This window comes from Anarhichas minor, unplaced genomic scaffold (assembly GCF_050575085.1).
Source record: "Anarhichas minor isolate MPS153535 unplaced genomic scaffold, ASM5057508v1 ptg000004l, whole genome shotgun sequence".
Classification (NCBI taxonomy): Eukaryota; Metazoa; Chordata; class Actinopteri; order Perciformes; family Anarhichadidae; genus Anarhichas; species Anarhichas minor.
In genome coordinates, this window is record NW_027466450.1 from 13,321,887 (window position 1) to 13,344,547 (window position 22,661).

Below are 22,661 nucleotides of genomic sequence, written 5' to 3' on the forward strand. Positions count from 1 at the left end.
CAAATCTCTCTTTAAATAATATATCACATCTCATGAGATATCAGCATTCCTTAGCGTGAGCGTTTGCATCCGGCCCTCTGTGGCTTTGAGCTGAAATCCAGAATGTACTCATCATGCTTGCGAACAAAGCTTTCTGGGAAGCAGTGCTTTAGCTACTTGCCAGTGTGACAAATGAATAAGTCAGTCAGAAGGCAGCCTCTGTTTGACCTTGGGACCAGCAGGCCTCGGAGCTGTCGACCTGTTACTGAGTAAGTTATGAAGTAAAAGGAACCTGATTGCTCGGCAGTGATTTATCATCAGCTTTTAATCTGTACAACAATCAATACTTCATGACCTTCTTTATTCCTTCTTCACAGATCTGTTGGAATGCAGCCCGGTACATGCAGATTTACTGCTAACCAAAATTTAATTGTAGTCTACGGGATCTACCCTAATCTATTCTCAGTATCACCAAGCCCTTTTGCTCTCAATCATTTTGTATCAAACACACACACACACACACACACACACACACACACACACACACACACACACACACACACACACACACACACACACACACACACACACCTCCCTTTTTGTTCTTGATTGATCACACACTTATCTGTCTCTTTGACCTCTAGCTAAAACAAACCAAGGGTGCATTGTCATCTTATCCTTATTTCTTAGTTGATTCATTGACTCTATGTTAAATGATTGCCTTTTATCTCCAAAAAACATGTGAAATTCCTGTTTTTACACGTAAAATGCTAAAATGACACATGTGCCTATGTGAGAAAAAAAAATGGAGATGTTCTCCTGTAAATAAGACTTGTGTACTCGTTCTCACGATTACAAGATGTATCTCACTATGTAAGAGAAAATAAATCATTACAGCAAGGAAACTTGTAATTATGAGATCTTTTCTCATAATCATGAGTCACAATTACGAGCTATGATTTTGCAACAATGAGATACTTGTGTGAAAAGGTCTCCAATTTATTCGTTCTGATGAACGAATGTGCCTCTCTAAAAGCCACATGTGCTTAACATATGATCTTATATGTGGGGTTGTCATTTTCACATGCAATTCATTCTACATTTCGTATAAATCTAATGTGTTTATTTCAGATTAATTTAATCACTTCTAAAAGAAGAAAGAATTACTATATAGGCCGACATGGGAATTTTTTAAGACACAAATTTTTTTTTGCATATGATAAACATAAATTTGTATTCATCACATGTGATGAATTCGCATTGCCTATCGGCCTTTTTCTTGAACGCCAGACTAGGAAAATCACAGGCGTAAAGTAATGATGGCTGGATTCCATTTAGCTGCTTCAGTTTCAGGGTCCTTCTGTGCCTGCTGGATCACTGTCACTACGACTTAGTGGGACACTCGATTAGAACAGAGCCAGCGTTGATGTTATGTAGTAACACCTGTGCTTTTCCGAATATGACAAGTCAAAATGTCTGTTGTGAAAAAAGACCTATTGCTTTCTCACACATATTAGTCTTTTTAGTGCATCCTTAAGGCTGCATCCTTGCTTAACTTATCGATTCCTATTCTTGTGATGTCAGGGAATGAAAATGGTGCATGAATGTATACATGCACATCTATATGTGCATGTATACATTCATGCATGCGATAAACCTACGTCCACATAAATAAAATGTATGCAAACGAAAGATAACCAGACAAACAGAGACAGAGAGAGAACAAAATATTTGATTAAAAATAAATAACGAATAAATATTTGTGTTCATACATGTAAGTATGCGTATGTATGCATGAATATGAAGTAAGGTGTTTTCCCTCTTTTCTTTCTTGTTCTCTTTTTCTGTTTGTATCGCTGAGTGTATAAATATATAATAATTGCAAATACATGTCAGTAGATTGGACATACTGTGGTTGTACTGATTTATGTATTTATTTCAATAAAAGTACGAAACATTTAAACAAAGAAATTAAAGAAAAAAGGTTTTGTTTGAGCTGTGGGGAGGATCACTTAAGAACCACTTAAATAAATGAATAAAATAAGATACAACAGTGAACCAGAGGCACAAATGAAAATGTGACTTCTTCGTATGCTTGATAACCTTCACCTGTTGCTGAGAGTACATTAAAAACGTAAAAAGATTTGTGGGTCTCTTTGTCACTAGTCGTTGCACTAATGGCTCTAATTTATTTGATGAGAGGTTTTAACAGGTTTTGCTCATAATATAGCAAACAGGAGACAAAAACACCTGAAAAGTATGAAAAATCATAACCTGATTTATGCTATTGCTGATTTAGACATAATGGGTCAATCATTTAATTAGAACGATTAGTTGTCCACGATTCAACTAATATAAAAAAATATCTTTAATTAATCCGTTTACCTCCTCTTAAATTAGGTACAGCTAATTTGACAGGACTACCCCTTTAAATAAATCCGCTGTATAAATAAAGGAAGAGTCCATTTCACTTAAAAGGGGAACTCTGTCTCTGCTTCGTGAGATTTTAAAAATGTTCCACAAACAAAATCCACTATGAAGGGAAATGAACACGTTACGTTCCAATCGCTCTCAAACACGGATATCATGTTACACTAAAAACCGACATTTAACGGTTAAACGTCTTCACACAAAAAACGGCGTTCACCCCTTCGGAGCTTTTCTATTTATAGCATCAGCTGTTGCAATACAAAGATTAGCTATTCAACGTATTGTTTCGCTGATGTGGGCAGCGCTCTCCCGTCCTGTGGCGAAAGGGCGGCGGCGGTTTGAAGAAGCCGAGGAAGAGAGAGGGAGATGAGGAGGAATATGTCGGCGTGAGGACGTTTCTTTGTGTCCACGACATCTAAAAAACTCATCTCGGTAAGTGGCTTTCCTGCTGACAAGAGAGGGGGAAGAAGAGGTCGTGAATGCGGGCGTCCGTGTTCACGGACAGTGAAGGCAACACCTACCGTGAGTGTAAAACCGACCACTCTCAGTGTATCAACAATTTACTGCAGCCTTTGCTACATTGTCACAATGACAGCGCGGTAAACAGTCGAGGGAAGTTAGCTTCGCTTTAATTAAGTAGACCGACGACTGGGTTCAGTTGGCGGAAATTCCTTTTTTTTTTTTTTTTAAACTTCAAGAGAAGGATGAAGCAACCGAAATCTGTTATTTTTCAGGGGCGGCTTCTGTCGGTTTTCCACACGGCCGCTCACACAGACACACACACACACACACAGACGGGGCCTGCCTGTGTATGTCACAAATGTCCCAAAATACACGGTGCTTGGCTTTTCTTTCGTATGTCAGAAATGCTCACTGAAGCAGACATGGTGTGCAGATTGAACCGCTGGACGGAGAGAACAGAGGGATTCTTCATGTATCAAATCATAGGATGAGATCATTCAGAAGCACCCCAGTCTGCAGAGAGAGAGAGAGAGACACACACACGCACGTTAATCACTATTAATAGCGAAGTGAAATCACCAGATCATTTGGTTGTCTGAAGACAGACACCCCTTTATCCTTCCATCATAACTCGATGGAAATGTCAGTCCCTGCTGCTGCTGCTGAAGCTGCACGTTGCCTGTGAGAGGAGTAATGGTGAGCTGACTTCTGCATGACAATTTCTCCTTAAGTTTAATTGTGACCTTTTGACCAGAATAAATTACCTTCTTTATGATTAGTAATGTTAGACGCTGGGTTTCCCACCCAGGTGAGTCAGTGTGTGTGTGTGTGTGTGTGAGCCATTACATGTGTACGAGGCCTGGTAATATTCACCTACTTGTTATTAAATAGTGATTCCCGTGACATTCAAATTCTCACTTGCATGTATATGAAGTCTAACCTACTGTAGGCGACACCTCAAAGTGAGGCCAAAGCTTGGCCCGTTGTGAAGAGAAGTGGTGATTGTGATTACAAGGTGTTAACCAGAGCATGATCCAGACCTGGATGAGTAGACTTGAGCAACCAACCAACAGCTGAAATAGACTATTTTGTTTTCCAGTTTCACATGGGGCATGGCGATAATTCAATGTTTCATTGGACTAGTAACGCGATGAAATCGAGTACTTCAACGTCCATTTAGTGTCACTGGTTCACTCATCCACACATCCTGTGTCCTGGTTGAAATGGTGAAATAGCCCCAAACAAAAAATTGTACATTTTTAGAATTAATGAGTGGAAAGGTCAGAGTAGGAAATTCCCCCACAAAATCACATCCACAGACTGTGGCTAGTTAGTCATTGGTGATGACCCACTCTCATGTGAGCCACTGTAAAGCCCTCCATTAGGCTCTTTGCACTTTGTTCTCTCAGCCACAAAGGTTGCACAGGGTCTAAAAGATGTGAGCATGACGTCCGTCATCACTGGGGGAAATTTGATGAGGAGGGCAGCTGACTCTGCTCACCTCATTTTCTGAAATAGATCAACAGAAATGATGTCAGTGCACAGTCAGTACACAGCACACTACTTGTTGAAAGACGTCTTTTATACACAGTTTTATTAGCGAAGCTTACTGTTGCTCAAATGACCATCGGTTTGAAACGCTGTGCAGTAAGAGAGTGGCTCAGCTGTGCAGAGTGCATCTTACTGCACACTGAGTTTGTACCTGTGGGATGTACGCCTTCATCCAGGGAGTCATATTATTTTGTGAGGAAAACCTCTTTTAAGTACATTTAATGGAACGCTGGAATAACTACGAGCTGTATGAGTCAGGGATGGGACGATATAGGAAACCACTCACAATAAGTTAATCATGGTGAATTTCCATTATCGGGATAATCGTGAATACGAGTGACTTGAGAAAGCTGTCTAGTTCACTATCATGGTAGAGAAGTGAAGAATGGAAATATAGAAATGATCATGTCAGAAATATGCTTTGTTTACGCACCGGGGCCTTATGATTTATGATCACCTTATTTAAAATTGTTAGATTTTCTTCGACCATATTTTGATCGAATAATATTGTGAATCGCATTCATTTTGGCCGGGATAATCGGATCATCGTATGAGTAATAATATATCAAGGTGCATCTGATTTTTGACCACATTAATAACTAGAATATTGCCAATATTTATGCTGCTGGTAAAGAAGCATTGGGGTCCTTTCAGTATTTGCCCTCAGCTCACAGACAAAGAGTCATCGCTTTTACTCCGGCTGTCCTGGTGACAACAAACTCAGGGTTTCAGTTTTTAAGAATTGTTTATATTCTGATTAACCAAAATGTAACTGTCCATTTCTTAAATGGCTCATAAGTCAAAGGTAAAATAAAAAAATGGCTCTCAAACAAAGTTCGACTACACTTTTGTGAACTCGGCGACCTGCGCCTTAACGCCTCTCTGGAATGATGGATGAGTGTTTATCAGCGCTACAGTCCAGGCCGGGGTGTGTTCCTCCTGATTCCTGCTCTGTGAGATGTGTTGCTGCTTTGTTCCCGTGTGAAGAGGGAAGTCCCTTCATCCTTTCCCCAAGGCAGCGACTCACCGCTTCTCAAGAGCCCAGAGAGGCTTTATGGAGTCCCGGTGAAGTCCACAACACACCGGCTGCTTCTGTTATTTTACACGTGAAACCACACACCTGTAGACTGATGCAGGTGTAGTGGTGGCATTGTATAAACAATGTCACTGGTCCTCTAGCTATCACTCTGGATGAGGATAAACTTATTATTGTGCCACAGCTGTAGAGATTGTGAAAGTGAACCAACATACAAAAGAAGCTTCATGTCATTATTTACATGCTTTGCAGTTTGTCGCTGTGCCACACTGCTGCACACCCAGTGTGTGCAACAGGGCGTCCAATAACTTCATCTGCTGTGTTGCAATGTTTCGGTGTGATGGAAAACTAGGTTTCTCTGATTAATAAACATTTCAATACTTTGACCAAAGTTGTGCTTTGCAACCATCGTCTGATTTGGAGTGGGGGTGAGCGGCTTGACCATTTTGACAGACACGGCCAGATAAAGTATTAAATCTCAGTTTGTTGTCTGCTACACTCCTCTCTTATTCCAACCCCGTCTCCTAGAAATTGTTGACATATTACTAAATATCTTTTACCATTTACGTATCATCATCATCAGCTGGGTTATGGATATAAAGTGCAGGACATTGACACCAGTTTCAGGCAACAAAAAAAGCGTCTTTTGTTTATTGTGTAATCACCTGAAACGAAGACTGGTTGTGTTTCGGTAATTTAGGATGAGCTCTTTATATCTACATGTGCAGCGCGTCCTCGTCACAGACACCGCTATGTTGCACCGCCACGTTTCCACAGTCGCACAGAACGTACAACTAAATTAAACACTGGCTCTAGATGGGGCCATTCATGTTTTTAGCGTAGTTCTTGGCACACGGGAGAAGTTTCAGTCTGTTGCAATCTGCAACCTCACCGCTAGATGTCACTAAATCCTGAACGGAGTCATTTCTGCACTGATGCATTCGGGCCTCAAAGCACTACTCAAAGTCGAGTGATGTAAAAATAAATAAATAAGCCGCCGGCTTAGTGTGGATGAAAGGCCAAATCCGAGAGGAAAGGATTTCTATTCATTGGCGTTCGTGTGAACACAGCGAGCGTTGTGTACCGTAAACATGTCCTCATGCAGCCCTGGTTGACCCTCTGAAACATCAGGGTTTGTTAAGCCATACAGCCACATTGAGCAGATGACTAACTTTGGTCGGGCACATAATGACACTTCCTCGACCAAGCTTCCACTCCCAAAGGAATATGCTTTAAACTTTGGTGTCTGTGGATTCTTTTTGTCTAACGAAACAGTGAGCTGTGTTTCAGAGGATTGTGGCCTCCACCAAGTGAGACTTTGGATAAATGCTGACACGCCATACAAGGTTGGGACCTGACTTGGTGTGAGAACCACACCTGGTGGCAGCTACTGTGATTTCATGGGGCTTCTCTTTTTCTGCACAGCACTGAAAAATCCTACTCGGGTGGCGAAATCGTGGCATAGACATTTACTCTGTGGCTTCACGACAGCCAGCCAGCCGAAGAGGCATTTCAACATCAGGAATTTGTCTCGGAACTTGTGTGCCCAACCCGACTTGCTGGCTGGCTGGCTTGGTTTTTTGGAAAGGAAGGAAACTTCTTCCTTCCCTCCATTGTGCTGGGCAGGAAAGGATGGACCGTAGCCAGCTGACAGCTGTTTCCTGGTGGATGAAGAAGGAATGGGTGCGTGGGTGGTGGTGGTGGTGTTGTGGTGCTCGTAGTTTGTGAATGTGTTTTTTTTTTTATTTTTATTTTTTTGACTGCTAGCTGAAGGATTCACAGGAAGATGGAGTAGATTAGTTTGATTTCAGACATTCCAATTTAAAATGTGTATGAACACTGGTTGGTTTGACTTAAATGGTTGCATCAGTGGGTCGCATGTTTTTAACCCATTCACTACAAATCACATGTGCTTAACGTTACCTAACAGAAAGTAGAAGCTAGCTTGAGATATGAAATGTGTTTATTATTTAGGTCTTTTTGTTGTGTGTAGATTTTTAAAGGTACCTGTCTAGTGGCATGCAATCACCACAGTCTTACAAAAGTGTTGAATGCATTTCCTTCCTCAAAAAAACATTCACAAATCAATTTTTGGAATATTATAAATCATGATTAGTGCACATCCACGTATGCTAGCTTGCAGTCGTCTTGCAGGATAGTGTGTTCTGTGTCGTCCGAGTGCTTGCTCACGTGCTTGTGCGTCCTCGAAGGCATGCACAAAACGGTGACTCATAAAAACATTGCCCAATAGCACTACTAGGTCAAAAGTCTTTAAGTTTGCTTGATTTGATCGACAGTTAGACTTCAACCTAGATTTTGTTTTGCAGTGGTTAGGACGACTGAATTATTTTCCCACTCATGATAAGATTTTTTAATTTTTAATTTTATGGCTTGTAGCAAAACTGTCAATATCACATAGAAGGAGAAATAACAACACAAAGTGGGCGCACACAGTAAAGCAGTGGTGTCCGTTGTGTCGGCTCCACTATATTGTAACATTTTCATCAACTATGTCCTCGCTTCCTCTCCCTCGCTCTTCTGTTTCTCCTGCTCTGTTCTCTTGCTTCCCTCCCATGACTCCTCTCTGTAGCTCCCCCTCTTTGTGGTGAGCTTTGGTGTGAGCTTTTTGCAACAACAGCATAAGATTTATACATACAAACACACTAAAGCTCCTATCTCATTGCGCATAGTGATTTGAACTATGCAGTATAACTGTATTAATGTGAGACTCTTATAAAAGGGCAGTCTGATACAAAAAAAGATAGTGTACAAGCTGTTCCCCTGAGGTGTGAATGCATCTTAATCATTTGCAAATGCTTAAATAGACACATTTGTTATCCTCTACTGTACTTAACTTGTGTGGGGAAAAAAAGAATACTCCTCTCCTTTTATTAAACCTCTCATATTTAAGTAAGATGGATGTTTGTTTTCAAAAAGCCATAATTACAAGCTACGGTTATCCATCATCTTTCTCTGCTGGTTCTGTGGTTGTGCTGCGTTCCTGAGAGTAGACGTCATTAGTCTGCTCTCAGTGGCTTTGATTAAAACCAATGACGCGAGGACAGCGCAAGTGGTTGTCTGCAATACCTGTTTTATTGTGGCTGCTGCTTCGTTTACTATTCGTCCTTCTGTTTACAACACGTCAGCTGACAAGAAATATCGGCGAGCTAATCTTGATGGCAAATGCGGCTGCATTTCCTGTAGCTGCTTCACAATAAAAGCCGCTTGTGGTTCTTCCAGTGAAGGCCGCAGGAAATGTTAGCTTTGCATTAGCAACACAATGTCAAAGGTACCAGCATGGTTTACATCCATGTTAACTTGCTAGCAGTCTCCTTCTTCCCTGCCTTTGCTGGTGCATTGCAGCCTCTCTTGACATGTTACTGCCCCATGCAGATAAGTGAAGTAGTGATCAACCATTTGCAGGAACGAGCATCACATCACCCACGTGAGCGAGCGATTAGGACCATAATACCGTAGGTCAGTGTGGTTATTCCTTTGCTTTGAGGCCACAATAGAAATGCATACGGTCACAGCTTGGGTTGGGCTAATGCTTGGCTTACAGATGCTGCTGGAATCGTGCAGCATCAGTTCCAATTTAAACAGAAAAAGAAAAATGTTGACTGTCTTATGTCTCAAATCGTTTTGCCTTTCTTACTTAATTTGACAGTGTAGATGCAGAGAGAACATTGACAAAGCTATCCAAATTCCTTTTATTTTTTAATAATAAATATTTCATGATAACTTAGTCCTGATACCCCTCATATTGTGCATGCTGAAGTCCACCTTGCAAAACAAGTCATTGAATCACAAAGCTACCAGTTTAGCAGTCTGGGTGGGCTTTATGTTGCTACTTGCGTTGTCACAGAACTCTGCACGGTTCTGTGGTTTCATATCTGCCAATTCAGCATAAATACTCGTGTCAATACTGTCGTCCCATAAGATGCAGTTCCTGTAAAAAACTGTTCGACGTTGGCTCCAAGACGGCTAACCGTACTATAGGTCCTGGAAAAACATCAGCATCTCTGGAAAACAAGTCAATTGTTCCACTTCAACATGTTTTTGCTGAAACTCTTTTCCGCTTTATTGTAAAGCCATGTCCAGCTGTCACTCAGCTAGCTGTGTGTCTCTCTCTGGTGGGTGAAACCTAGAATCTGAATTTCTGTTGCCCAGCTCTGACAACATGTTTTAGGTGAGCTTACAGGGTGCTGAACTCTCTCTTCTGGCCCCTCTTTCTCTATTTGTGCACCTCCCATAACACCTCCCTCCCTTGTTCTCTCTCCCTCTCTATTGTCAATCCCTCTTTTCTTTCCATTTCCCCTCTCCAGGTGTGTGTCCTCAGCCACCCTACCTAGCCTTCTTTTCACCTTCACCACCACTGTCGAGGTAGCCATGGCGACCAGCGCCCTGCCAAGTGACAACCTGCCAACGTACAAGCTGGTGGTGGTGGGGGACGGCGGTGTCGGGAAGAGCGCCCTCACCATCCAGTTCTTCCAGAAGATCTTTGTGCCAGACTACGATCCCACGATAGAGGACTCGTACCTCAAACACACGGAGATAGACGGACAGTGGGCCATACTGGATGGTGAGTAGAACTCTCCATGCTTGTCTTGTCTTATTTTTTTATTTATTTTGATCATTTTCTTTTGGTTTCAATTAAACCCGTCCTTCATTGACTAATGAGGGAACATTTGTATTTGTTCTTAAAAGGATGTTTCAGCGTTTAGCTACATTCCAGTGGTCGCTGCTTGCTCCACTGAGCAGACTTTAAACTAGTTGAAAGAATTAAAGACATTTAGAAAAAGGCACTGTTGCATGTGAGACTTATTATGCATCATTCTATGATTTTTATCCTTCCATCAATAAAGTTTTCAATTTAGGTTGGAAACACATGAAGCTCAGGAAAGAATTCGAAAAACAACTTAAAAAAGAATCAGTTCTACAGTTTATGTGAACGCACTGTGTCTTAACTATCTTAACTACTGGCTTCTGCTAAGTGAGTGGTTCTCACACAGTTGTTATGTAAGAGCAGCAGAAAGATGCCTGGGTCACAGTCACAGGTTAACACATCCTGAGTGTCTCTGGGTTAACAAAGTCTGGGTGGAGGTGATCTCTCAAGTCGTGGAGGAAACAAACACTTATTCTGAACATGTTCCTGCAGAAGAATTGCAACATTAACAATGCTTTTGGTTAGGAGGAGTTCAACAATTAATATTAAGAATAAGTGACTCTCTATGTCGGCTTTGAGAGGTCTTGAGTCAGACGTGTGGTGGTGCAACAAGAATTAAAAATGAAATGCCTAATTGCCAATTTGTGACTGCAGCTGAAAAGAACATTTAAAAAAACCTAGTCTATATATTTAATTGGAAAAGTAGTCAGATTGTATACTTACTTACTCAGACAAGATATAAAGTAGTTTGCTCAAAGCCCATGTCAAATACATACATCATCAGGGTGTTTTTAAATGAAAAGGACAGCATGAGAGAGACGCCTCCATAAAGTAATACACTCGTGTCCCTCCAGTGCTGGACACAGCCGGCCAGGAGGAGTTTAGTGCGATGAGGGAGCAGTATATGAGGACAGGAGATGGCTTCCTCATCGTCTTCTCCGTGACGGACAAGGCCAGCTTCGAACATGTGGACCGATTCCATCAACTCATACTACGGGTCAAAGACAGGTAGGTGGGAATGATGAGGCCATTACTACAACTCATGTCGGACCAAACCCAGACAGGGTTTGGTCAGGGCTGAGCGATGGCGTTGTCTTGTTTCAGCATTAGAGTGGTTCAGGATCAGGATCTCGTACGCGCTGGACTCTCCTCAAGCTGCAGAGGAATTTGGCGGACCGTCGGATTTGTTTCTAAAATTCTAATCGGTCGTGTTGTGAAATGTCAGCTGTGAGAGAGGAGACGCATCTGTTCTCTGACAGTAGCCAATAAAACTCAGCTTGAGATGTTACAAAAATAGAAACTGGAACTGAGCAAGTTGCCGTATGTCCATATTTAGTGGTGCTCTACTGTAGCTCATTTTTCTACAAGATTGAAGTGTTGCAGAAACCTGACACCTCTCAGACAATTTGTGAAGCATGTGATGTTAAACCTATCGGGTCCTTACAATAGTCTTTAGACCACGAGACGCTTTTAAACACTCTTTGGAAATGCATTATTCAGTTGTACAGAGATACCTGAGGTTGTGCATGTGTGTGTTTGTCCTTTTCTTTTCAGGGAGGCCTTCCCCATGGTGTTGGTGGCTAACAAAGTGGACTTGGTGCATCTGAGAAAGATCACCACTGACCAGGGCCAAGAGATGGCTGCAAAACACAACGTAAGTAGTGAGGTCTACGTGTGCCTGTGTGCACTACAGAGACTAAAGACAATGGAGGCGTTCTCTAAGCAACAGTGAGAGGAAAGATCGTTGCTCACAGAGGTGTGTGTCCTTGTATCTGAAACCATTCAAACAAAAATCACAATACAACTAAATAAACTTCAAATGGTTAATTCTGTTTCCCCAGCTGAAAAGTAGACTTGTCACTTCTGTAGCGAACAAAAAGAACACCTTGATGACACAGACTCACCACTGTGACTACATTAAGCTGTCTAAATAGAAACATGTAGCTGTCTACATGAAGACGGCTCCTTCTTCGCTTGCTAAAACTGCAGCGTCACAGCTAACATTTGGTAAGGAGTGGGACAGACAGCCCAGCTGACCACATCATTAATGACAACAGTTATGCTCTGTTATTGGTTATATCAGCGGTTATATCAGCGGTTATATCAGCGGTTATATCAGCGGTTATATCAGCGGTTATATCAGCGGTTATATCAGCGGTTATATCGGCGGTTAAAATGCGTCAGAAATCAACATAAAATCCAGGCTACTGACAAAAGCTCTGCTGTATATTCAGCTATTTTGGCATTTAAAATGAAGAATCACAGTGAAAGTCAGAAGCCGTTAAAGGTTGACTACCTAACTTTGCTGTCACATGACCCCTAACCCTTAGGCCTTGTTTAAACTCGCCGTGGCGCGAGCCTCCACTGATGGGGCGCGAGCTACGAGGGCGTTTATGCTCAAAGCACTGTTGGTTGCATTATTCTCCGAAACGCGAGGGAGCGTACAAACAAAAAGTTACCGAAGAAGCAAGAAGACAAAGAGTGAACTCACATCCACAATGTCAAGGAGGAGAACTGGAAACTCAAATATCATGTTGATGGACCTACTTTATCTCCTTTATACAAGCCCTGTCAAGAATTCAATGCATTGGAATGAAACAAAGGTTGAATATCCTTTCAATTATTTGATTTGGCTGCAAAATATTGACACAAATGTGGATTTTCTTTTGGCATCCTGCTTATTAAGCATTTTAACAGTTAATCACTTCATCAGTGAGCTATTTGTGACCGTCGTGTCCGAGAAGCCAAGAGCTCCCGGTGACAAAACTCCGAGGTGCACGACTAAGCGTCTCAACAACGACGAGCTGCGGTGACGTGATTTTTGTGGCGGCCGTACTTTTGCGCCGGCTTCATTACGGCGAACATAAACCACACATCACTGAGTTTATGTCACGCTTTTGCAAAAGCTCCATGTATCCAGCTGGTGTTTAAAGATTTCACTCTCTGGAGAGAAAAACATGTGTTTATAAATTGAACTGGCTTAATGGGGGGGGGGGGGGGGACACGTCCTCTCAGTGAACACAGCATGAGCATTGGAACAGGCAAGTAAACAGGACTGTGCTCACTGTAATCTGCAAAAAGGATCACTTCCATACAGACTGCACCATGTTGACTGATCTGAGAGCACTTCTACAATCTCCCTGTGATGTCGGATGAGTTTGGTCCAGACGGGATCTCTGTCACAGACACATGCAGTATTTATTCCAGGGTTATGACATCTTGGGGCTTTTCATGTCACGCGTTTTTTTTCTCTTTTCTATTTTGGATTCAAGGGCCCCTTTTTTAAATTTTTGCCGTTTTGAAGTGATCATATGCAGCCTGGACAAAGAGTCCAACACTCGGGGCTGTTTCCACACTGACTAGCATCACACTCGGTTGATTCATCGGTCATTTCCACGGCTGCTAGGCATGTCAGGGAACATCTGTCTCAGTCTTTGAAGACAGAGATTAAGAGGTTTTTATTTATTGTAGTGATGTAACCGCATTGTGTTTGGTGGCCCTCAGCCAGCCAGCAGCAGCAAACAACAACAACGATAACAAACAATATACAATTATTGTCTGCAGAGTTGTTGATTTAGTGACGGTGGGCAGTTATGTTTTTAATTGGTGTTGTCACGTATACAGGATCCGTCCTCATGCGATTTTCTTCTAGTTTCACCTCATCGGGAACTTTTTTGACCTTTTTATAGTTTCTTAACCACGTAGCACTTGTATATTTCCATACTTTATACATTATATTCATGTGTGGTTATTTCATATTCCACTCTTATACCATCTATGCTTAATTTGGGAACCTTTCGTTTGTTTCCTCAGATAACTTATATTGAAACCAGTGCCAAGGATCCTCCAATGAATGTGGACAAAGCCTTCCACGAGCTGGTTCGTGTTATAAGGTAACTCCAGGTTGACTTTCATTTAACCTTTTTTTTTATTTTTATTTTTTATTTTTTTTTCATGACCTGAAGAATGTGATGTCTTTGCATTTAAAAAAAATGATGTGAGAGAGATTTACTTACAGCAACAGCTGTTAAAGTGATTGAGGACAGTAGTGATTGGCCCTTTTACAAACATAAATACAGTCATAAAACATCTAATAGAGTTCTCTCAACTCAAAGTGTGTCACCTCCCCCCCCCCCCCCCCCCCCCCGAGTGTGTGTTTCACTTCTTTCGAGGTTGGTGGCACACAGAGTGGAAAAGCAAAGCAAAAAAAATCCCAGAGCTATTTCCTGTCTTGACACGTGTCATTTCAGAAGAATTTGATTTGTGTCCATGCTTCGAATGTGGTCACATCCTGTTTTAAGGTCTTCTCTCGCTGCAAGGACCAATAAGCATCCAGCAGACATGCCAGTTTGTTTTAAGGCCTTAACTCAGATCCACAGGAACACTGCTGTAAGAAAGGAAATAATCCAGATTAAGTAGAGTTCTTTGCTGTTTTGGTACGTTATGGGAAAAAGATGAGTCTATTGATGAATCAACATTGCCCTCTAGTGGTCAGACTGTGGTAAGTCAGTCATACAGGAGGTGGATCCAGACATAATGGTTGTGCTTTTTTCAGACTGCTGCATCAGCGGTTCAGGCAGAAAGTGTCCATCCTCTTTGTACTGGTGTATGGCTGCTTTAAAAACTCGCATATAACACGTTTTAATGTAAAATCTCTAAGAGGTGACGCTCTAAGCTTAGTATGACTCACTTGTATGGCTGCCTTTGGGATTGCAATTTGCAGTAGTAGCTGTAAAGAGGAAAAGAATAAAAAAAAAAAACACAAAACAAAGGAGACGAGCATTGAAGAGTTGGATGAGAAGATCTAAACCACTCTCATGTCTGATGGCAAATGTGAAGCTGGAGCCAGCAGTCGTTTATTTCTAGTTTTCCTTGCAGCCTTGTGGTGACGACAGGACTGCAGTAAGTCACAGCGCCCAGCCAAGAAACAGTCCAGCACATAACCACTCTGATGATTATATGATAGATAAAACATTATGAGCCAAAATGATGACTGCTGCAGAGTTTCCGCAGGCCAATAAAATGTTGCAAATTCAATTGTCTGAAATTGAGGCATAAAAAGCTCTAAAAATGTCTTTAAGATGATTTATCTTAAAATGAATGCATTGCTAATAATCAGGAGGGTCTTATTTATTTTTTATTTTATGTTTGATATGTGGTTCAGGCCTGATGCTGTTTTTATATTTGATGTTAAAACTTTGGACATCAGGAATCAAAGCAATTGAGCTGCAATTGAAAAGTCTCCCCCAGAAACCGCCTCTAGTTTGACCAGACAGCGTCTACGCTCAACACTGAAAGCAGAGCTTTAAACGCTGTACTTTTAGGACTTATTTTCTTCTATAATACTTTTCCTTCACACTTCTGCCAGCAGGACTGCAAAATACAAACGATATTCTTACATTTCTTGCTATGTGTGTCTTAAAAAGTCTCAAATTGAACCTGCAGAAACCCTGGTTATGATTATTTTGTATTTATGTATTTCCCTTCTCCACACTCACAGACAACAGGTGCCAGAGCGAAACCAGAAGAAGAAAAAGAAGATGAAATGGAGAGCAGAGCGTTCGGCAGGTTCCCACAGGTTCCACTGCGCCATCTTGTGACCTCCCTCGTCCTGTTTATCATTCGTTAACATACACACATACGCACACCCACACACCTTTGGATGTCAGGGAACTCCCCAGCGGGGGTTAACTACTGGAGCACAAAAGGGTCCCTGAATGGCTGACGAAGTGAATCTGAAATGTTGGACCGACGTCCCCTCACCCTTCACAATGCCTCTGAGTGAGAGCTGAGCCCTCTCTCCTCAATTTACGGTCCCTTTTCAAACGTCCCTCCCGTCTCTATTCAACACAGAACTACAGCGTCACCATCAACTGTTTCTCACGCAAGTCCATCAATTCTCATTTTAAATGTGGCACCAGACGAGAGACCCTGGGGGGGGGAAGGAGATCAGAATCACCTTGACATTGGAACTTTTGTCTTCTTGAGAAAAGGGAGGACCCGGCTCAAAAATGGCGCCTCGTTTTTCAGCAACCTGCTGGTCGTCTCCTTTCTGTCCTCACACTCCTCACAATTTGGGGAATAGAAGAAACCCGTGTGATCTTTTAGAAAATGTTGTGCTGTGTTCTCTCTTTGTAGAGTGGACATCATAAGGGCGTGGCGGATGAACACGAGAGTGGGCGACAGTGATTTTGGGTAGTGCAAGTAGAAGGTGCTTTGGTTTGGTGGGCGTAGCGTGAACTTCGTGGTCATGTGACGCTCGGGGTTTTGAAATGTCGGAAGGGGAGGGAGGACGTGTCGTGGCAAGCGAGAGAGACGTGTTGTAACGGTTGACAGGTGAGCGCTGTGGCAAGTGTTTTAAATATAGTAATTGTAAAGGAGAGTGAGATGTGGTTACACGGTTTTTGCCAACACCGATGTGTCGGCGGCCATGTTTACAGACACTCATAATAACGACACAGAGCAAGTGTTTGGAAATAATTATGGTTTATTTGGGTTGCCTCCTCAGTCATGGTCAATGGCATGATGAGAGCAGTCTTCACCAGTACTGTATGGACAATAGCCCTGATATATTCTGTCTTTGTAGTCTTAACAGATTGTCTTCAAAACAAGTTACTTTCCATGTTTTTTTTGTTTTTTTATCTAAAGAAAAGAAATATCAAAACAATTATATTTGTGATATTAAATCTAATTATAGGTGGCAATGTAAACAAATTCAATGCTGTTTTACAAAAGATCCGTCGGATGAAATACAATAGATAAGGGACAACGAGAGCTTCACGTTTCAGATCTGAAGCCGGCTGGAGAAGCTGATTTGCACTGGCCACTAACCAAAATAATGTGATGTCACTTTATTTCAATCAAGGGGCTTTTTCCGACCGCACCGCTGAATTCAGGACAATGAATCGAGCCCAGCGAAGGAGAGCACTCCGTCAGTCTGGGGATACATACTGTAGCCCTGGGGAGACATCCGAGTTAGACCGCCTGTGTGAACCGGGCAGCGTGACGCTCCTGGGGCTCAAAGCCATGTTAACCTCGCTACAGACGACGTTCAGTTGTAGGAAACACTCGAAGCAACAAGACATTCAGTATATTCACGTCTGTAGTCGGGAGCTAGATAGGAATGTACTTAATAACCTATGAAATGGCTTGTACTGTTAACGCACTAAAGTTTCGGTGGGACAACTTTTTTTTTTTTTTTTTTTTGTCTGGAAGAATACCGTCTCTTGAAGGAATACATTTTTGCACTTTTAATACGATTTCTGACTTTCCTATTGGCATGTTGTTTTCTGTTCAAACCTGGCACGGTCACAAGAAATGATTTGAATGTAAAATCGAATAACGAAAACAAGCAAAGAGGCAATTAGCGTTGTAGCCCTGTGTGCCTGTGTACGCCTGTTGCCTCTGCGACGACTGTGACAGAGATTAAATTAATTAGAATTTAATCATTGGAAAGGTATTGAAAGAAAAGTTCCATGTTACACTCAGTTATTGAATGGCGTACAAATTCACCTCAGCATGAAAGTGGAAAAAAAAAAAAAATCAACCTCAGCGACAGAAGAGCATCGGTTTGAATCTCCATCTCCTGTTTAAAGGGACGGAGACGTGCTGACCGTTGAGCAACAGACTCTGGATCGAAGGACAGAAAAAAAAACTGAATGTGTTTGAAAATGTTGCATCATGTATGTTTGATACCATTTTGTATTATTGATATGATTCTTGCAAAGTGTTTTTTAAACAACTGAATAATTTATTACTGTCTGTTACCTCAGCATGTCCCAGACCTGGACAAAAAGCTACCCCCCCCCCTTATTTCCTTCTCTTCTTCATGTCTTTGGGACTCGGAGGCCTTTCGCCTTTGAGCCCCCACATGAAGAGACGTTTAATGTGTCGTGAATCAAGAAGAAGAAAGGGTTTGATCCTGAACGACCTCTTCTCTGCTCGTGTGAACAGCCTCACACGACGGTCAAAACAAGGAAAGTTTGTCGTCCAATATGTAACTTTTAAATGTTTCTTTGTTCAATGTGAAGTTTCTTAAACGAATAGATGGACACTTTGTAAAATATGCTTTCTCACTTTGTTGCCGAGCGCTACATCGGTACATTGAAATACTAAGATGGAGCCATGCAGTCGTTATCTTATACCTTTAGTGTAAAGACTGGAAACAATATCAGCCAACCAGCGCCTCTAAAGCTCACTGAACATGTGATATTTAGTTTGGTTAATCTATACAAATGGGTTTATGTGCTGGATTATTTCTTACCTTTGGACAAAGCCAGGCTAGCTGTTTCCAGACTTTTATGCTTCCAGTCTAAATCAACTGGCATGCAGGCTATAGCTTCATAGTTAGTGTAGACTAGAGCAGTATCGATCCTCTCATTTAACCTTTAGTGAGAAAGTGAATAAGCATATTTCCAAAAAAATGTCACACACAATTCCTTAAAGCAGAGTTTACGTTCCCGGCAGGTGTCCTCTACTTTAACTTTTTGGTTTGAGGTCCAAAACACCGTTTGAAATGAGAAAGTTCCCGTTCCTGGATGAATCCTTGAGGCTGGTACAAAGCAACCTGCTGATGTTTTGCACCGTCTTCACATTTCAGGCAGACCAAACACAAATGCCGAAAGTGAATATGATGTATCAATTATTTGACCCTGGATTACATGTGAGCTAAATTGAGCACTTTTGTTTCATGTATTGGAGACGTAGAATCCTTTTTTTTTTTTTTTTTTTTTTCAGATGGACACCAAGTATTGTTGAAGTTATGCAATTGATTTGAGTCTTGTATGTCCTGAAATGTCGTCGGTATGTGGCAGTGAGGGTGAACTTTAGGTTTTAATAACTTTTGGACGAGTCGCACCAGTTGTGTAACGTGTGTTTTTGGACAGGTCTGTTGTGTTTTAACTGGCGGTGTCAGACTGAGGAGCTAGACGAGGCACAAAACAAGCTGTGGCCTTTTTCTATCTAGCCTTAGGGGTCGATTATATTTCAATAAAGAGATACAAGTATTGTGACTTTACGTGTGTGTCTGCTTTCTTTCTTTCTTTATTTGATGGATGGTATGTGTGTATCTGTGGTATTAAAATGCAGAAACTCTGCTGAACGGCCCGTGATCAAAAGGTGAACATGGCTACACGTGTTCTCAGAGTCGTCTTGCTTGCTCAGCAGAAGCGCCGCTCATTAATCCTCAGAGCCGCCAAGGTCCATTGATTTCAACACCGAGAATGCTGAAATCTCTATTTTGCCTCATTGATTTCAACGCCTCGGGGGAGACGTGAGGCAGGCAGACAGACGCACAGAACGGATACTGCATCTCTAATGATTTACATTCATGTTCTTTTAAGAGGGAAACAGTCAGGAGAGGTGCTCAACATGAAACCAGGAGAAAGAGGTGCAAGATGGTGGTCAGGGTTATTAAAAAGATGGATGTAATGTCTACCCTCCAGCGGTGAATCGAGGGAAACCATCTGACCGTCTTCAGAACTTAATATTTCATGTAAATCAGCAGAAATATTAAGCAGTGCGATCAGTTCAACCGTTACTTGATCAGGGAGAGTTGCCACATTAGCACAATCAGCAATAATGTGAAGCAGCTGAGGGCCAGCAGAGCGAAACCAGAGTCCTTTTAAAAGACTGCAGCTTCTGAATCAAAAGATGTTCCAGGATGTAGACAGAAACGGAACAAATGGGTTTCTGTGCCATTTGAGGGTCTTACCACTGGGGGTCAGCACTGTGCTGATTACTTATCCTCTCTCATGTACACACGTTTGCACTTTTCATCAAACCAAATAAGAAAAGAAACACAACAGATTATGCCAAAAATTACCTTTAAAAAAATAAAATAAAAAAGCAAATACAATACAATACAATGCAATTTTCAGAGAAACAATTTCAATGATCAGTCATTTAGCATTTCAAACGAAACAAAAACAAAATGTTCAGCGGGTCTTCTGCAATAGATTGTTTTTTAAAATACAAACTGCTCGTTGAAATGGAAATAAGCAGAAGGTGGAAAAGGACTTGATCAGAAGTAAGAACTGTGGTGAATGCATTTCGACGGGATGCACAGCTGTTGTTGGAGAATAGACTGACTGACGTGCTTTAGGCCACACATGGAAATGAATGGTGATGTTCCCCAGCTGTTTCTGACCGCCACACGTCGCCGTTACAGTACGTCATGCGAAATCAGCGGCTCGTGACTCCTACGATCATGCCACAGCTCTCACAACCTCTTACAGCGCTTTCAATTACACGGTCCTCAAGAGTAATAATGTGCATTCATCTCACACATGAAGCACACCTCACGTGTTCTTTACAGTCTCTACCTCCACAGTGCAGACACCCACTGTTCTCATTTCTTATTACATACCCAGATCAGGTGTCTTTTTAATATATTATTTTATTTCACACCTTGTGCTGTACGTGCTATTGATATCTGTCTGAGTCTCACTTTCACGATCTCTTACAAGCTTTTCAGGCGCAGAACCTCGCCACTAAGTGCAGCTGTATATGCTCATTTATTAGTCTGCCTTTCTTTTTGACATAATTTCGAGGGAGCTTAGTTTCATAGAATTTTGGGGTAATTTAGGACACCATTCATGCAGCTCAACAGTGGATCCATTAGCTGCTACGCTGAAGTGAGCGTGCATGTGTGATGACCTCACATTTTGAAGTCAACAAAGACAAGTATAAGGTATAAACCTGAGTGAACTTGGACAGACTTGATCTAATGTGCAGTTAATGATGCCTGATTGAAACAGCATTTATATAACTCTACCAATGTAAAACAATCATTTATTTAATTATCTGGAAACCCCTGGTTTTCTTTGTGTTGCTCCCTTTAATCTATTAAGGATACATTTGTTTTAATCCCTTATAGTACCGTGCTTCAAAGAACGACTAAGTTTTCCCATTTAATTCTTTAATGGAGGTTTTAACCTTTTGTGTGATATGTATGCACCAACTCATTCTTATCTTGTGCATGTTCATGATAAAATAGACCCAGTTGTTTATGTATTTCCTAGTGGGGACAGCCTTTTATTTTGCGTTATATGTTATGTTCAGCCTTTCATGAGTTTTATAAGTCTGCAAACTTGCAAGCAATCTAAAAAGCACCACCTTGTAAAGTATTTTTACTCCTGTTTGTTCTGTTACTTCATCTTATCGTATTATGAAGAGGGTTCATAACTTAATGAAGAATATAGCCATGTTACGTAAGGTTATTATCAGCCAGCAGTATAATTCACATGTAGTTCTTTCATGTAATTTCTATCTTCTTATGGATCCCGATAGGAGCAGTGTTGGTTTTTACCCTCCATGTAATGAAATGTATTTCTGGAACACGGTAATGAATTCTGCTCTATATGAGAACAATCATGGTACAGGCTAATCGGTCCGTAAGATACTGGTGGTTCTGAATGCTGATGTTTTTAGTTTAGTTTTTTTAGGTGGTATCAAACTTACATGGTATAACAAACCAAAAGTTAATACTGACTTCACGCTTATTACATAACGCTGAGATTGGTTGTGTTATTTATTAGAGATTTTAATCTGTACGTTGTTGCGCTACGTTGTTGCGCTACGTTGTTGCGCTACGTTGTTGCGCTACGTTGTTGCGCTACGTTGTTGCGCTACGTTGTTGCGCTACGTTGTTGCGCTACGTTGTTCCGCTACGTTGTTCCGCTACGTTGTTCCGCTACGTTGTTGCAATATTTTTTTTCACAACGTTAACCACGTCTTTGTCTGTTCCTGCAACCATGATACGAGGCTGATATGAATAGTATTGATAAAATGTATTTTTGGTTTGGAAACGTCAACACTCAACATATCCCGTAGTTTGCAGAGACTTACATTACCAAAAAAAACTTCTGGCAACTGGCTTGTGTGATAAGAAACCTGGCCCCTGAAGACCTGTAGCAACATAACAGAATAACCGTCCAAGATCTTAAATTCTGGTCCAAAGTTGAAATGCATCGGATTTCCTAGAAATGAAACTGGGCCGTTAAGATGCCTTTGAGGGTCGTTCATTTTAATGTGATTTTTAATTTGACAAACGTAAAGTTAAAGGAAGGTTCCATGCCAGAGAAATAACAAACCCGGAGGCCAAAGACATGGAAGGAGATTTACACAGTTTTGTCAGGTCTATGTGGTCTTTCACAGCAATCGATTTTGCAACTAATACTGGGCCCATTTTGGTGATTGCAAAATCCAACCACAATGGATTTTTTTGCATTACTGGAAACCAAAAACTAGAGAACAAAACAAATGTGGTGTTATGGAGTAGAAAATAAACGGAGGTAACTGAGGTCTGATGTCCAAAAGACATTCTATTGGTGTTCTAAGAAATGATGTCTTTCATCTGATTTCTGAGAACTGATGCCGTGGTCAGAGGATGTCCAAAATTAGAAACTGTTGCAGACTGGACAGAATGAGCTGCATGTGTTACATGCAGGTGAAAGGTGAAAAAATGTTTCCAATACAACCCAGTTAACGCTGCTAATGAAAACCAGATGAAAATAAAAACGAATAAACTCAAAAACA

General features: G+C 41.4%; 1 protein-coding gene across 2 annotated transcripts; it reads left to right on the forward strand.

The window, feature by feature from the left end:
• Positions 1–2,698: 2,698 nt before the first annotated feature.
• LOC142969766 (ras-related protein M-Ras) lies at positions 2,699–19,140 on the forward strand. Of its 2 annotated transcripts, none has more exons than XM_076109777.1 (6): positions 2,699–2,931; positions 9,784–10,040; positions 10,979–11,132; positions 11,679–11,778; positions 13,938–14,017; positions 15,625–19,140. In XM_076109777.1, the coding sequence occupies exons 2-6, from the start codon at positions 9,848–9,850 to the stop codon at positions 15,722–15,724; spliced, it is 627 nt and encodes a 208-aa protein (XP_075965892.1). In that variant the 5' UTR covers positions 2,699–2,931; positions 9,784–9,847; the 3' UTR covers positions 15,725–19,140. The 2 variants fall into 2 exon arrangements, with proteins under 2 accessions (XP_075965892.1, XP_075965885.1); XM_076109770.1 differs by having other exon boundaries at positions 2,703–2,841.
• The last annotated feature ends 3,521 nt before the right edge of the window (positions 19,141–22,661 follow it).

What these genes read in the sequence shown, in the direction of transcription:
- LOC142969766 (XM_076109777.1), top strand. Translation starts at nt 9,848, where the DNA reads ATGGCGACCAGCGCCCTGCCAAGTGACAACCTGCCAACGTACAAGCTG. An exon ending in AGATGGCTGCAAAACACAAC is followed by an intron (nt 11,779 to 13,937) that starts GTAAGTAGTGAG and finishes TTGTTTCCTCAG; the next exon opens with ATAACTTATATTGAAACCAG. An exon ending in GAGCTGGTTCGTGTTATAAG is followed by an intron (nt 14,018 to 15,624) that starts GTAACTCCAGGT and finishes CCACACTCACAG; the next exon opens with ACAACAGGTGCCAGAGCGAA.